At 33.0% G+C, this 16,962-nt stretch overlaps 4 protein-coding genes across 12 annotated transcripts; 2 read left to right on the top strand and 2 right to left on the bottom strand.

Annotated features, from left to right (window-relative positions):
- Positions 1–423: 423 nt before the first annotated feature.
- LOC110650136 (upstream activation factor subunit UAF30) lies at positions 424–2,914 on the top strand. The gene is made up of 2 exons (XM_021804963.2): positions 424–840; positions 2,511–2,914. Exons 1-2 carry the CDS (start codon positions 556–558, stop codon positions 2,628–2,630), a joined length of 405 nt encoding a protein of 134 aa, XP_021660655.2. The 5' UTR covers positions 424–555; the 3' UTR covers positions 2,631–2,914.
- Positions 2,915–3,592: 678 nt separating this feature from the next.
- On the bottom strand, positions 3,593–5,423 carry LOC110650132 (putative UPF0481 protein At3g02645). The gene has a single exon (XM_021804954.2). The coding sequence runs from the start codon at positions 5,279–5,281 to the stop codon at positions 3,755–3,757; it is 1,527 nt and encodes a 508-aa protein (XP_021660646.2). The 5' UTR covers positions 5,282–5,423; the 3' UTR covers positions 3,593–3,754.
- A 1,680-nt stretch (positions 5,424–7,103) lies between these two features.
- LOC110650133 (pentatricopeptide repeat-containing protein At5g02860) lies at positions 7,104–11,482 on the top strand. 9 transcript variants are annotated; one of them, XM_021804956.2, is made up of 6 exons: positions 7,104–9,744; positions 10,054–10,191; positions 10,584–10,674; positions 10,778–10,841; positions 10,979–11,027; positions 11,109–11,482. In XM_021804956.2, exon 1 carries the CDS (start codon positions 7,210–7,212, stop codon positions 9,682–9,684), a length of 2,475 nt encoding a protein of 824 aa, XP_021660648.2. In that variant the 5' UTR covers positions 7,104–7,209; the 3' UTR covers positions 9,685–9,744; positions 10,054–10,191; positions 10,584–10,674; positions 10,778–10,841; positions 10,979–11,027; positions 11,109–11,482. The 9 variants fall into 9 exon arrangements, with proteins under 9 accessions (XP_021660648.2, XP_021660652.2, XP_021660650.2 ...); XM_021804960.2 differs by having other exon boundaries at positions 10,584–10,689; XM_021804958.2 differs by lacking the exon at positions 10,054–10,191 and having other exon boundaries at positions 11,179–11,482.
- Positions 11,483–15,448: 3,966 nt separating this feature from the next.
- On the bottom strand, positions 15,449–16,348 carry LOC110650135 (squalene epoxidase 1-like). The gene is made up of 2 exons (XM_058135488.1): positions 15,811–16,348; positions 15,449–15,709 (listed from the first exon to the last, which is right to left on the bottom strand). The coding sequence occupies exons 1-2, from the start codon at positions 16,042–16,044 to the stop codon at positions 15,539–15,541; spliced, it is 405 nt and encodes a 134-aa protein (XP_057991471.1). The 5' UTR covers positions 16,045–16,348; the 3' UTR covers positions 15,449–15,538.
- Positions 16,349–16,962: the final 614 nt, after the last annotated feature.

Genomic DNA, 16,962 nt, shown 5'->3' with positions numbered 1-16,962 from the left:
TTAAAGTCCAATCGAAAAATTCATATTCTCACTGGTTTATTAATAAATTTTTATTTAAAATTTATTAATTAAAGTACTAATTTTAAGTCAATAGTATATATATATTGTATGCAACCCTTTTTTTATCATTATTTTATTCTACTTTATATTTGTTGGAAGACCTGACAAATGCCAAGGATTAATGAATTAAGCCCAATTCACTGAGCCCAAATCTAGGAATTTTTATTTATTTATTTTTTTTTTAAGGAAAGAACCCAAATCTAGTTAAAATTTTTTAGGAAATAACTTTTATTTTTTTCTCTCACAGGAAAGGAAATAACTCGAACGAAATCTTAACTGTCCAAAATAGGGGCATTGTCGTCATTTAAAACGCTCAAAAAGTTAAAAAAAGTATGTGAGAATTAAGGCGGGCTCAGGCAATTCTCACTCCCAGACAAATCCAAAAAAAAAAAAAAAAAAACCCTATCTCTTCCTTTCCTTCTCTCAATTCTCATTTACCCATAAAATATCAGGATAACGCAAAACCCTCTACCTACTGAAAATTTTTCAACTTCAATGGCTATTTCGTCTGGGATTTTCACCACTTTCTTCTCCTCTAAAACGGTGTCGTTTCTCAACTCTTCTCCCAGTCTGTCTCCTTGTCCTGTTACCCTGCGAGTGATGCGCACTGTCACCTGTGCTACTGTATCGTCACAGCAGCAGAAGGAGCGGCGTCCCCGAGGCATTATGAAGCCTCGTCGCGTTACTCCGGAAATGGCTGAGTTTGTTGGTGCATCGGAGATCTCTCGCACCCAAACGCTTAAGCTCATTTGGGCCTATATCAAGGAGCACAATCTGCAGGTCTCTTTTTTTCTTTGGATTATAAGGCCACATTTTCTTAAAACTTATGCATTCCTTATTTTGGGCCTTTTTTTTTTTTTTATAAATTTGGGTATTAGTAAATATCTGGCACAGAGTATATCCGAGGGTTTATGTTACAGATAAATAGAGTTGGATTTTTTTTTTGGGTGTTCTTAAGATGGTTTGTTTTACATAAGCATGCGGAAAGGCGTCTGCTTTTTAGAATAACATTGAGGACTTCATAAAGAGAAATTGTCTTTTGTTTTTTCCCCTTCCTCTAGAGGTGAACTTATTGGAATGGGTGTTGATGTTATATTGACAATTTTGAATTGTGTTACCTTATATGGGAAGATATGAATTTTGGGTTTCGTATTTATTTTATTTAACTGGTCGTGTTACAATGTTCGTTTTCATAAGGTATATGTATTACTAGCAAATTGTATGTGCATTTTTTATATGCTACATGTGTTCTGTTTTTTTGTGATTGCATAAACTCGGGCGTAGACTAGTATTTTTGTTTCAAAAGGGTCAATTGATTCAACAAAATGCTGCTTAATTTCTTTTGATGATTTCTTCTTCATATTACTGCCAATGTCAAATTTGGCTCTTTTATGTTTGGTGAAAATTCTTTTTTTTTTTTTTTTTTTTTAAGAAATGTTGGGTGAAAATTCTTTACTAAATGAATCTGTGTTTAATCAAGTTTTGAGTTGAGATTATCCTGTTAGATCCACAGGTGGCCTGATATGGATTAATACATGTGAAGGGCATTGTATTTATTTCTTTTGTGTTTCGGTTACCAGTTTGCCTATTTTGCAGTTGTATTTGTCATGCTATATGCTATTTAGACAAATGTCTGTCAAGATTGTTATTTGTTTGATTTGTGTCGCTTCAAATGACATGATGAAATATGATTATTGTATGAAACCTGACAATGGAAAGATAAAGAAGTTAGTGAGAAGTTGAAGATAAGGAGGCAAAGTGTTGCAGTGTATGCAGAGCATAGCTTAGGTGAAGGTTCATACTGGGTAATAGGATTTCTTTCACGCTGGATTGGACTTTGCAGTTCTGTTTTGTGCGTTTACATTTCTTATCTTGAAAAGCTGTTTTGGAAAAAAAAAACTTGAGCAAATTGTCTAATGGTCATGTGGTATGTTATTTCTACTTGTATGCCTTTTGATCGATTGATAATATTCTCTATCCTAATCTTGAATTTATGCCCTTTTGTTTTGTTAAATAAACATTAAAAAAAGAAATTGAGTAGCTCATTCTGAACAATTGGTTGCAACCAATGTTTTTTAATCAGTAGTTATTAAATTTTGCAAATGTGTGAATTCCAAGTAGATTAATTTGTGGGACACATGGAGGCTTGCTGGTGACAATTCATTTTGCCGGCTGATGTTGCCTATCACTGTTAGGGTTAAACTTCTAGTTGAGTGATGTGCCAAAGATGTGAATATGAATTGGCATTTAATTAAGTGGCTTAATTCTCTTATGCTTGATCTACAAGGATGAAAGTTAAATTCCCTTTACGATTTAGAAATTTGGTATTTTTTTTTCTTCTACATGTTCCATATCAACATATTATCATTGAGATGAACTGCATGATAATTTGGGCTTGCCTATATCATTTGCTATTATTAGAACTAACTGTGTTTTCTTGACATTTTTAGGACCCTGATAACAAGAAGATCATAATTTGTGATGAGAAGCTGAAGAAGATATTTGGTGGTAGGGACCGAGTTGGATTTCTCGAAGTCGCAGGATTGATTAGTCCTCACTTTCTCAAATAAATTTAGAATGTTCGGTTTGAATTTCATGGATCAAGTTCTATGTGCAGTGGCTATCTTTTTGGGCGACAACAATAGTGAAAATTACGCCTGTTGCTTTCTGCAATAGCAGTGTTTTGAGTTTTATTATTGCTTGGCTATAGAGCCAGCTTTGTTATGAGTTTTCCTTGTAGATTCCTTGAATCTATAGGTTTTTATTTAGGATATTATTAGGAATTTCCAGTTTATGCTTTGTTAGACATCTTTTAACTTTGGTTGAATTACGTATACAAGTTTAATTCTGGCGAGTTTGTGTTCTTTCTGTACATTTGTGGCTTCCTGCACAAACTAAGTACCTGCAACTCTATGCAAGAGTACTTTGTTGTGGCTGCTCTTTAAATGTTAATTGCAGCTGATTTGGGTGTTTTTGGGGATGGTAATTGATGAGGTGGGAATGTCACTGGCATCACCTCTCCATAAGAATGTGGGTTGTAAAAGAATGTGCATGAGCGGGAAGGGTGGTTTATTTTGTATTACTTTTTTTTTTTAATACAAAGTTGTTAAATCATTTTTTTATTGTATTTCTATATTAATTAAAATTCTCATAGTAGAAAGAATTATATATTTTTAACAGTAACCAAGTTTTTTTTTAATATATTTATATAAACTAAAATGATAATATAAAAATATATTTTTGAAGTTGGGGCAAAATGGCTACGTATATTTGACGGTATGCTTTCTTCTGTCATGCTGGGTTAAAGTTGCTGTCTATAGGCTTTTTGATTAATTAGTGTTTATGATTTTTCTTCAGGAACAACAACACTTCCCCCCCATTTGAAATGAAATTATCAAATGACCGGTAATGATTAATCATTAGATGAACGGAGGCCTTGTTGACTCGTACTGGATTTTTTGTTATGTGCTGATTAAGTAGTCTCATGTAGGCTGCTATGTAGAAACAAATTAAAAAAAAAAAAAAAGAAAAAAAAAAAAAGAAACGATGAGCATTTACATGAGCAGACGGGCATGTCTTCTGCAATTGGTACTTCAAACTTACATGAATACATGCAGTGCTAGAAAGAACAGAACAAATCCCAGGCAACATCTAGTCTGGAAAATTATGATGACCTGTTGAAAGACATGCAAAGCTAGAAGCTTGAAGTCAAGCTCAAGTGTTTCTTGCTTGTCTTAAATATTCCAGGGCAACTGTAGATTGAGCAGAAAGTCTGTAGAGCCATCAGCAGCAAGAGCAAGATGGTGGCAATAATTGTGAGCATCTTCCACGAGGAATAAACATTCTTCTTTATAAGGTTTTTGAACTTTATCTTCCAGCTACTATTGTAATACTCATTAACTTCTTTGATACAATGATCTAATTCTGACTCACCTTCAGAAACTAGAGAATTTCTCAACCCATTAAAGAGCTTCACAACCTCACCATTGTCTCCTTTGTGCATCACAATTTTGTTATTTTTGAGCAGGTCTACATCCTCAGTAGTATGAATCATTGCTGCCATCAGTTCAATGTAACGTGCGAAATTCGGAGTCTCAGGCTTGATCACAGCTTCATATGCCAGTAAATTTCTGATTATGACCTCTGTATTAACGTTTAAAGTAAGGACTGGAAGGTGAAGAGCGGTGTCCTCCTTGGTAAAACAGATGAAACTGATGCCAAGACCAGTGTGACAGAACTTAACCTTGACACTGGACAACTGTGATGCTGTGGGAGTCAAAGCCTTCTCCTCTGTAAATTGTAAAGAGATGGAAATTCCCAAAACTTGTAAGATTTTTAGAATTAAATCTATGATTTTTTTAGGGATGACTAAGAAGCCAACATTTAGATAGGAAATCATATCCCAGAGAGCACTCCAAACATTGAAACTTCCCTGTCGTCCTACTGCTACTGCAATATCCCTGCGTACTGGGAACCCTCCAAACCAAACTAAGTTGTAAAGTAGATCCAACAAATGCAAAGGGCACTCAAAACTCTTTTTGGGGAAATACCCCTGCAATGCTACTGGAGAAATTCTTGGACAAAACTTGATGGTCATAGAAAGCAAAGATTGGATTTTGGTTGCAGGATTGGACCTGGCAAGAAGATGCTCTAACACAAAGAATGGGATCTGGTTCTCAAGCAACACCACATCTCTGAGGATGGCTTCCATGGGAAACTTTCTTCCTGATGAGTCAACAAACTCCAAAGGCTGTTCATCGCAGATCAATTGCAGCAAGAACAGACCATCAATTACCATTATCCATGACAAGGTATCATCATGGATATCCAAGTGCTCATGGTAATACCCTCGAACATCTTTAACTTTTCTCTTAAGTTGATCAAAGAGAAGCTGAAATTCAGGAAGTTTTAGTCGCTGATGAACAATCTGAACCTCATGAAGCTTGCACTTCTGCATCTTATAAAACTTAGGCCTGAAATGATGATAAGGTCCTAAAGCAATTCTCTGAGGAATAAAAGCTTCTGGTTTGATGGAACTTACAGATTTGGGCACTTGGAAAATACAATTTGTAGGATTGTCAATCTCATGCCCAAGTTGCTCCTTGTTGAGTATGCCCTTGATCTTGCTTATCCAGTTTTCTTCATTGAAGTTTGAATTGATAATAGAATCTCCCATATCAATAACCATGGAGTCTGGAGAGGCCTTGCTCTGTGTACCCATTTGTATTTTGCTAGTTTTTGTCAAAGAAACAGGATCCAAATGGGCTCCTAAGTAAAGTCAGTGAACAACCATATGAAGATTTTTTGTCTCATGTATAGATTGGGGTTTCAACTTCAATGCCTGGCCCCATCTTCAAATCATTGATTATATGTAGAAAACATTTAGTTGGACCAACTTTGCTGAACATTTTATCAATACTCTTAAATTTAAAATAAAAAATTAAATCAGATAATGCAAAAGTTGAAAATTTGCATTTGCTGCTGACGCTAAGTTTGTGGTTGTAATTCTTTCCAAAAAAAAAAAAAAAAATATTGTGCTTGTAATTGTATCAGTTATGATTTTGTCTCTTTGGAAAAATTATATACTGACAGATGTATGTAACCATTTTAATTATTAATCGTAGTAGATTTTATGTGAATCTCATTATAATGATTATAATTAAATTATTATATACATACAATTTCGCTAAATAAAAATTTATTCATTTGACTCCAAGCAGATCTATATGTATTCCAAATAATATGCCACATCTCCTATTTAAAATATTTCATATGCTCTTTTACTTTTATTTTATATTTAATAAATTATTATTATTATTAATAGTTTATTATGATAAAAAATTAATATTAAAATTATAAATAATATGTAAAATATTATAAATGATCACGTCAAAAAACACAAATATTATCATGATATTAAGTAGAAGTATATGTGAAAGTTTTAATTCTAAAAATTTTTTTATGGATCAACATATAAAAATAAATAATAAAAAAATATTAAAAAAATAAAAATATAATAAATAATTAGACTCAACAAAATTTAATATTTTAAAAATTATAAAAAAATATATTATTATGAACGCTATCAAAATATACATTTTATAAGTAATTCAAAATTATTATATTATTTTATTTTCCATCTACAGGATTAAGAACAACGCACAGGTTTTTTGTTTAGAGCGCATTTATTTTTATTTTTATTTTTATTTTTTATACTTCATAAATTTTTAAAAGCGATATAGTTATAAAGGTTTAAGTCATGGCAATTTTTTTTTACAAAATAGATGACTGGGCTAATGACCATCAATGGCACTATAAAGAAATTGTAAATTAATGATTTTATATAGATAAATTACACAAAAAGGTATATATATATATATATATATATATATATATATAATCATTCTAATAAGATATTTAAACTTTGTCAATTTAATGTCTACTAATATAAACATTTAATTGTAGGGTGCATTTAATATAAACTCAATATATTATAAAAATAGATTTAATAATTATAAAATTAAATATTTATGTCAAAATTTATGTAAAAATAATTAAAATATATATAATAAATACACTAATTTAAATATAAATATTTAATTTAATAATTATTAAATTAATACTCATATGACTTTGAATTTTTATAATCATATCTTAAGTGTATGCATATATATTTTACTATTATTATTTTAAAATTTAATATTTGTTGTAACGAATATATAATAATAAATACAATGGCAATTTTAGATTGAAAAATCTTCCAATACATTTTCAATAAATATATAAAAAATGTGCGTTCCAATCATACCTTAAGTAAAACTTTTTATACATAAAAAGCTATAATAAAAAAGTTATTTTAATTATATTTTATTATTTCTTTAAATAATCAATATATTAGTATTTGATGAATTTAAAATTAATGATTTTAATTTAATATTGTTAATCTTTTAATATAAATTTTTGAAATCAACTTTAAAATATTAATGAATTTTTATTAAATAAAAAATAATAGGGAGTAATATTTAATGGAAATATTTGGTTTTCATTTGGAGACTTGGAAGCTCTTCTTGCGGCCAGAAAGATCTTCCAAGGAAAAGCCAAACTCACTGAAAATCCTCAATCCTTACTTTCTTACTCGCCCTGCTCTCCATGGCAGAGAAAGTAGCTCCCTCGCTTCTTCTCTCAAACCCACCTCCAGCAAAACCCCAATTTCCTATCCAAACCCACATCCACCATCTGCCTATGATACCAGCTTCTCCACCCCCACCTATAACTCCTCTTCTTCAGAACTTGCTCCTTAACAACCAACCCTCAAATTCTCCAAAACCCATTAATCCAAGGACCCCATCTAATCATTCACCTAGACCCCGAACCCGCATAGGCAAGGCCCGTGACCCCAACCGTGGCAAGCCCTGGTCTCACCACCGTCTTTCTCCTCTAGGTCAGCAAGTTCTTAACTCTTTAATTGACCCCTCTTTTGAAAGCGCCGAGTTAGATAAAATTTTGGGTCACTTATTTGAGTACTATCAGGAAGAATCAAGCTCTAGTAGTGGTAATGTTGATAGTTTGTCTATGGATATTTTAGGTATAATTAAGGGTTTAGGGTTTTACAAGAAATGTGATTTGGCAATGAGTGTGTTTGAGTGGGTTCGGAATAGAAAGGATTGTGAATTGGTTTTGAATTGTTCTGTTGTAGCTGTGATCATTAGTATGCTGGGTAAACAGGGTAAAGTTTCAGCAGCGGCTTCTTTGTTAAATAATCTGCGTATAGATGGGCTCGATCTTGATGTTTATGCTTATACTTCGTTGATAACTGCTTATGCTAGTAATGGAAGGTACAGGGATGCTGTTTTGGTGTTTCGGAAGATGGAGGAAGAGGGGTGCAAACCGACTTTGATAACTTATAATGTAATTTTGAATGTGTATGGAAAAATGGGTATGCCCTGGAGTAAGATTTCTGGTCTTGTTGAGGGAATGAAGAGTGCTGGGATTGCTCTAGATGACTACACATTTAACACTCTTATAAGTTGTTGCAGACGAGGGTCTTTGTATGAAGAAGCTGCTCAGGTTTTTGAGGAGATGAAATTGGCAGGTTTTTCACCTGATAAGGTCACATATAATGCTTTATTGGATGTTTATGGGAAGTCTAGGCGGCCTAAGGAGGCTATGGAGGTGTTAAGGGAAATGGAAAGTAATGGATTCTCTCCTAGTATTGTGACTTACAATTCACTAATATCAGCTTATGTGAGAGACTGTCTATTGAGGGAAGCAATGGAGCTTAAAGCCCAAATGGTGGAAAAAGGGATTGAGCCAGATGTTTTCACATATACTACGCTCTTATCAGGATTTGAGAAGGCTGGGAAGGATGAATCTGCAATGAGGGTTTTTGAGGAAATGAGAGCTGCTGGTTGTAAGCCTAATATATGTACTTTCAATGCTTTAATCAAGATGCATGGTAACAGGGGAAAGTTTGCTGAAATGATGAAGGTTTTTGAGGAGATTAAAATGTGCAATTGTGTGCCAGATATTGTTACATGGAATACACTTTTGGCTGTGTTTGGACAAAATGGGATGGACTCAGAAGTGTCTGGGGTGTTCAAAGAGATGAAGAGGGCTGGGTTTGTGCCTGAGAGGGACACTTTCAATACACTAATCAGTGCATACAGCCGATGTGGTTCTTTTGAACAAGCCATGGCTGTATATAGAAGAATGCTGGAAGCTGGGGTTGCTCCAGATCTTTCTTCCTATAATGCTGTTTTGGCTGCATTGGCTCGAGGAGGACTTTGGGAACAGTCTGAGAAAATATTTACCGAAATGAAGGATGTTTGTTGCAAGCCTAATGAGCTCACATACTGTTCTTTGCTTCATGCTTATGCCAATGGCAAGGAGATTGAGCGAATGCGTGCTCTTGCTAAAGAGATATACTCTGGTGTAACTGAACCTGTTGCTGTTCTGTTGAAGACCCTTGTTTTAGTTAATAGTAAATGTGACCTCCTAATGGAAACAGAGCATGCGTTCATGGAATTGAGGAAAAAAGGCTCACCTGACTTAAGTACTCTTAATGCCATGATTGCAATATATGGCAGGAGGCAGATGGTTGCCAAAGCCAATGAAATTTTGAACTTAATGAATGAGAGTGGATTCAGTCCAAGCTTGGCAACTTATAATAGTTTGATGTATATGCACAGCCGCTCAGAAAATTTTCAGAAATCAGAAGAAATTTTAAAGGACATCATTGCCAAAGGATTAAAGCCTGATATAATATCATTCAATACTGTTATTTTTGCATATTGTCGAAATGGTCGGATGAAAGAGGCTTCACGGATATTCTCAGAAATGAAGGATTCTGGGCTTGTTCCAGACGTCATTACATATAATACATTTGTTGCAAGTTATGCAGCTGATTCTATGTTTGAGGAGGCTATTGATGTTGTTAAATACATGATCAAGAATGGCTGTAAGCGAAACCAGAATACATACAACTCAATTGTAGATGGTTACTGTAAACATAATCGTCGGGCTGATGCAAGCATGTTTGTTAGCAGCCTTCATGAGCTTGATCCACATGTTTCCAAGGAGGAAGAATGCAGGTTATCTGAACGTATAATGAAGAAATGGTCATAGATAATTTTGTCTTGAAATGAAAGGGCAGCTTGGTTGGCTTGCTTTTTTCCTCCAACACATGTATAAGCTTTTCCCCTTTTTTGTGCTTATAATATAATTTTAACATCTGTCATTTTTTTGGGAAAATGTTCATTTTTATAATGTAAATGTATTACTAGCAAACTATATGTGCATCTTTATATTCTACCAGTATTGTCTGTTAATTTTAACGGCAGAGCTAGCTAAAATGTTGTCATACCAAAAAAAAAAAGTCATCTGCTTCTACAATATATGCTTCTCTCTATCTGGAAAGTTGATCCACTGCTTACTCTGTTCTGTCTTAATTTTATCTTTCAAAGTTAACAACTTTTGTTCTGATTCTATGCGCAGACGTGCAAATGTAGAATGATGATTCTACTAAGCTTTGACTATCCATTGGATGATAGAACATTTTGCCAGCTCCAATGCTGGAATTATATGTTGCTCTTTTACACAGCAAACCTTTTTCTACCATTGGATTATAGAAAGGTTTAACATCATTTTCTACCTTTTTTTCACCTCCATGTTCTTATGATGATAGATGGATATCAAAACTTCAAATGAAATAATATGTTTTTCTATCAGAAAATCCCTGTTTAAGAACTTTAAATTCTCACCCGTTTCAGCCTCTTGCTGCACTCGAATATCCAGAGAATATTTTATTGTCAAATATCTATAGTTAAATTGGATGGTTGGTACCTTAAACTACAATTCTATTGGGGATCTTTTTGAATTTTTCCAAATTGTTTCATATTTAAATTTACTTTTTGTGGTGGTATTTCAGTTGTTTCACACTAATTAATTATGAATGGCTTATCATTTTGAATGATGATACAACTCCAAATGTCATAATTCTTCAAAGTCTGAACTTCTGTCTATAGGGAATAGAAGCAAATGATGTTTGTTCTGGACAATTGATATCTGGAAGTTGTAATTGACTTCAATAGGAACTACACGTCCGCTAGGATGCAGGTTCTTATCTCTCAGGTTTACTTATTTTTGAGAAATATATTTGTGATCTGATATTTTGAGAAAAATTTTGCTGTAATTTATTTTCTTTTTAAACTGTGTACAGGAATGAAGCAATTTTGAACTTGAAGCTTATCTTGAGCATATCTCCTTTTTCCAGTATTAAAAAGGTATGAAAATTTAACTCTTGCTAGAACTACTTTAAATTGTAACTCTCTTTCAGTTTCAAATTCAAAAGTTGATTTATTTGCTTAATTCATTTCAATGTGTCTGTATACTGTAGTAACTGAGCTAAGGTTAATTTCAGATGAAAAGGATCATCAGCTGTTTCTATGAGATATATTTCTCTCCATCTGGTAAGTAAATCAAGTGCCTTATTTGTTCTGTTTTCACTCTATCTTCCAGAGTCAACAAGTTAGGCTCTGTACTATATGCAGGACTGGTAGGATGTTGATAACTTGAATTAACTCTTGGGATAGACATTTAGAATCAATTTTGCATTTTCAGAAGCAAGGAGAATTGTCAATTTTTCTTCAAATTGCATTGCAACATCTCCACTCCTTGAAGAAGCTCGCGACTGCAGAGTGCATTGGTTCACAATTGATGAGGATGGTGCACAAACTGACCATGATGTCATGTTCCCCTAGTCATCATGCTGCAATCCAGACACTTATGATCATGGAATGTGTTATCAACACCAACACTTATATGGTTGCATCATACTAGTATAATAGTGTGAAATAAAGTGTCCAATGGATTATGGTTGAAAAACTTGCCATTCAGATGAGTCGAGGCTAAAGAGGTTACATCATCATGTTTTTTGATCTCCTTTATTCCACATTTTATTATTATGACTTACGAATAAAAACCTGAGTGAGATGTTAATTAGTAACAAATCATATGATTAATGATAAATCATCTCTATTTAAAAATCAGGAAGCATTAGTGTAAACAACAATTACCCTTATTTAACACTTCCTCTAATCCATGAATTTTAGGGAATTTTCTAGATATGGGGTTGGAGTTACTGTGTTCTTCATTGTTTGATCTCATATACAATTGTCTTCACCCATTATAGTCCATTGACTTGGGGAAATTACCTAAAGGATGCAATTTAAAAATTAAATTACCAAAAGGGGTAGGGGAAAAAATATTTACCAAAAGGAGGTATTTTTGATGACGTGGAGGAGAGAGATAGGCAGACTCAACTATGAGTAGCGGCTAAGGACTAACTTGTAATAATAAATTTTCTTTTGAACTGAAATGTAAAAAAAAAAAAAATTAAAATGAGAGTTGCAGCTGGGTGTTACCCATAGTAGAGTCTAGCTGACGACAATAGTACATATTCTCTTGTTTTGTGAAAAAAGTCTCTCGTTTTATGAAAATGACAGCTGGGTGCTATCCATAATAGAGTCTAGCTATCACATATTCTCTCTTTTTATGAAAAAAAATCTCGTTTTACGAAAGTGAAAAAACACTAAAAACAATGCAAAAAAAAAAAAAGGTCCTGGGCAGCTGGTGCTACCTATGGTAGCATCTAGCTGTCACGTCGCCAGACGCGACAGCTAGTCGCTATCAAACGTAGCGCCCAGCTGCGCGTCAGCTCTTGTCCCGCCTGCAGCATCAAAACTCATGAGGCGTCAGAGGCGTATTCACAAATAACTTATTCACAAATAAGTTATAGAATTCTATTTTTTTCATAATAATAAAAATTTAATATTTTAATTACAAGACATATTAAATCATTTTAATCATTTTAATCTATTTCTTTTAAATTATTATACTTTAAACAATTATTTTCCTAATTTCAATTTTACAACATAACATATAAATTTCACTAATAATAATTTTTCTTGTTATATTTTTATTAATACAAAGTTTTTGTACCACACTACTAAATTTATTAGACATTAAAAATAATACATATGTAGATTTTATTCTATTTTCTTAAATCTAATAATATATTGGCATTTATACTACATAATAAAATTTTTCTAATAATATAAATTTACCTCATATTTGTTTTAAGTACTCTATAAAATTTTTCTTAAAAAAATACGTAATATATTATCAATATTTTACCTAATTAATTTTATCAAAAAATATAATACACATTAAAAAAAAATACCTCAACATTTTTTTAGTTTTTATACTTTTAATATTTTTTCATTATTTAAAACTTTTCAATTACATTTTACATTATTTTCCCCTAATTTTTTTTCTCTCATAAAATTTATGAATAATATTCAAAATAATAAAATTATTTTTTTCCTTTTTTTTATTATTTTATTACCTTCTTTAGACATAAAATCATGTTCTAAACCTAATAATTTTTCAAATTTAAATTTTACAACATAATATTTAAATTTTATTATTAATAATTTTTTATTTTAACTAATACAAATTATTAACTACACAATTATATAATCATATAATATTTAATTTCACTACAAAATTTTAAAAATATTTTACTAATACATCAATTATTTTCTTTAACATGAAATTTATTATTACATATTATAAAAAAAACACATAAATATATACACTATACAGAGAGAGAGAGCCGGCTGGACACTACCATTGGTGGCGTCTGATTGAAGCTAGGCGCTACCATTGGTAGTACTCAGCAGTTAGGCGCTACCAATGCTAGCAACCTGCTGCTTTGTGCAAATTCTGACTGTTCACAACAGCTGGGTGCTACTATGGGTAGCACCTAGCTGTTATTTTCGCAAAACGAGAGAATATGTACTGTTGTCGTCAGCTAGACTCCACCCAGCTGCAACTGTCATTTTAATTTTTTTTTTACATTTCATTATTTTTTTCATTATTTACAACTTTTCAATTACATTTTACATTATTTTCCCCTAATTTTTTTCTCTCATAAAATTTATGAATAATATTCAAAATAATAAAATTATTTTTTTCCTTTTTTTATTATTTTATTACCTTCTTTAGACATAAAATCATGCTCTAAACCTAATAATTTTTCAAATTTAAATTTTACAACATAATATTTAAATTTTATTACTAATATTTTTTTATTTTAACTAATACAAATTATTAACTACACAATTATATAATCACATAATATTTAATTTCCCTACAAAATTTTAAAAATATTTTACTAATACATCAATTATTTTCTTTAATATGAAATTTATTATTACATATTATAAAAAAAAACACATAAATATATACACTATACAGAGAGAGAAAGCCGACTGGACGCTACCATTGGTGGCGTTTGATTGAAGCTAGGCGCTACCATTGGTAGCACTCAGCAGTTAGGCGCTACCAATGGTAGCACCCTGCTGCTTTGTGCAAATTCTGGACTGTTCACAACAGCTGGGTGCTACTATGGGTAGCACCTAGCTGCTATTTTTGCAAAACGAGAGAATATGTACTGTTATCGTCAGCTAGACTCCACCCAGCTGCAACTGTCATTTTAATTTTTTTTTTTTACATTGCAGTCCAAAAGAAAGTTTATTATTACAAGTTAGTCCTTAGTCGCTACTCATAGTTGAGTCTGCCTGTCTCTCTCCTTCACGTCATAAAAAATATCCCTTTTGGTAAATATTTTTTCCCTCACTCCCTTTTGGTAATTTAGTTTTTAAATTGCATTCTTTAGGTAATTTCCCCCATTGACTTTGAATAATAGATGTAGAACCATATGTTTCTTTCACCAGATGCCCTTTCTTTTCTACAAAGTAATTATCAAAAGGTGACGTGATCAAATTTTAAAGGGATTAAGCTTATTGCATATTACAGAATTCCTATGGTGGAGATGGTACCACTTGGACATTGTAAGGATTGGTTGCTTCACAATATGGAGATGTGAAAGAGGCATTAGACACTGGTGAGACAGTGCAACACAATGTACTTTTTGGTATAACTATGTCAAAGTTTACAGTATGCTAACTCATAATTTAAAATAAGTTCTAACATAAATATGAATTTAAATTATGCTGCCGATAAATTGCTGCCTCATATGTTACAGTTGAACTCTGTTCTCTCAGTATTAGAAAACAGAAAGAAAAAAAAGAGAAAATGAAGCAGCAGTCGTGACCATCCCAACAGTTTGTATTGGGCTGCTTTTTTCTACTCTGAGTATAAATGAACTAGAATTTGCTAGGAAGGGAAATACTACTGTTACAAAGAATAGCTTGGTCAGTTTCAAACAGTTGCCCATTCCTAATTCTGCAAAATGTTCTTATCCCCACATTCTCAATTCACAGGGAGAACTCTAAAATAAGCTGGCATTGTTACAAGGAAAAAAACATTTGTCTGAATCCCTCTGCTTTTATGATAGGAAAAATTATGCCTGAAGCACCCTGAAAAGAACGCAAGTAAAAACACCATGTTATATACAATTTTCATCCAAATGCAGAATTCAGGGGGGAAGGTAACTTAAAAAATGAGGTCAAAAAATGAAAGGAGTAAAGAAGGCACACCAAAATTAATCTGGCCCAACTACACATGCGTTTAGGTGAAGGAAATGGAAGTAATGAGCGTTCAACACTAGGCTTTAGACCTGAAAATAAAACCTATTGGTCCATTTGAGAAATTGTCACCAAATGTCAAATAGTCGAAATATGCTTGACGCATTTCTTGCGTCGATGGATCAGGTGATGCACTAAGCTCGTTGTACAAGGCACCTGCCAATGTATTTATGGTGGATGCCACATGTTACAAACATAAACATGCAATAATTGATAAATTGAAGTTCTTCACAAGGTAATGACAAAAGCTTTAGACAAGTATAAGATCTTACCTTTCGCAGAATGGAAACGGTTCAAGATATTTGCAAAGGGAGTTTGCATCATTTATATCTTGTAGAGGTCTAAGAAAATCTCGTAGCACAAAAATATCAGAGTGTCACAATCATTCCTCCTCTAGTTAAAGGATGTTGCACGTTGAATGCATCCCCTAATAGAAGTGCAACTGAGGTAGGAGAGGGAGAGGCAGGCATGCTTCTATTTGTCATTGTTCTTATACTTCCTTTGTCAACTGCACATATAAAAGCTGCACGCAGTTCAGACTGAAAAGCAAACAAGTTTGTTGATTAGTCCGAGGAGTTGAAATAGTATAATACTACTTCAGAGCTAAATTCTAAAATCATGGGAAGCAAGTTATGGATACCTGAGGAGCCACAACAGTTTTCAAATATTGTGACATTTCACCATTAGCAATGGAAGGTATCTTTTGGCCAGGAACATCAACAAAACAATGAATTTCATTGGTACTGACTGGGTAGAATAATATAGGAGAAGGATCTCCAAGAATAACGTGTCCATGATTTGAATATGGAAGCTCACAGTTCTCCAGAATCAAGCCAAGAAAGCAAGATGGGACGGCAACATGCAAAAGTAACATTGATCCAAGTTTAATTCATCTACATTGGAGGCTAAACACTTTGAGAATTGAATTAAATGAATCGTTTCTGTGGAAAGATGTACACTACTTTGGATTTGCAGAGTGTTCGAGGCAAATTTGAGAAGCAATCATCACGAACTATTGCAAGGGAAGCATGTGCTTAGAGCTCTTGGCCTGTCTTAGTTTTGTACTGCACCCCTTTGATAGTCCCTTTTTCTTCAATGAGTGAGGTTACTATTCCTTGTTCCAATCTCACACTACCGAGGATTTGCATTCGCAAAAGAGGACCCAGATAAGTGGTCTTCAAAATACTAGAACCTGATAAAGAAATAAAGATTAAAAGAAGAGATTTCAGTGGAAATGAAAAATACTTGGAAGGAGATGCAGCTTTTTCACGCATCCTTTGTATGAAACGACCATTGTGAAAACTTCTCCCTGCCACATCTGAGTGGAATTTCTCCAGTGGATAAGAAAGAGTAGTACCCTTCCCATCCTTACAAAGAGAATATCAGAAAACTTGCTGGGCATCAATCCCATTCACACAATCTGCAGTAACAAAATCAACATTCTGACAAATGTCAAAAGATTTAATTAAAACCTGAAATTGGAAGAAAGAAATTACAAGGAAATCATTTTAGAAATATTTTTGCTTACCTTCTAGTCTCAACATTTTAGATAGCCTCCTGGTTATATAAGTTCACCAACAATTCTGACAGGTTGAGTTAAATCTCTTTCAATCACATGCACTAGGCGTCCATCCTGCAAAATAAAGTTGAAAATGAGAATCTCCTCTCAGAGTTTTCTGTTTTTCCATTTTTCATCAATTTATTAGAGCCTAGCAAGTAAGACGAAGAGACACCCACACACCTCTCACTCACGTGCACACCACTTTCAAGAGACACTCACACATAATCTTTC

This window comes from Hevea brasiliensis, chromosome 14 (assembly GCF_030052815.1).
Source record: "Hevea brasiliensis isolate MT/VB/25A 57/8 chromosome 14, ASM3005281v1, whole genome shotgun sequence".
Lineage (NCBI taxonomy): Eukaryota > Viridiplantae > Streptophyta > Magnoliopsida > Malpighiales > Euphorbiaceae > Hevea > Hevea brasiliensis.
This window is presented reverse-complemented; position numbering and strand designations above follow the sequence as displayed.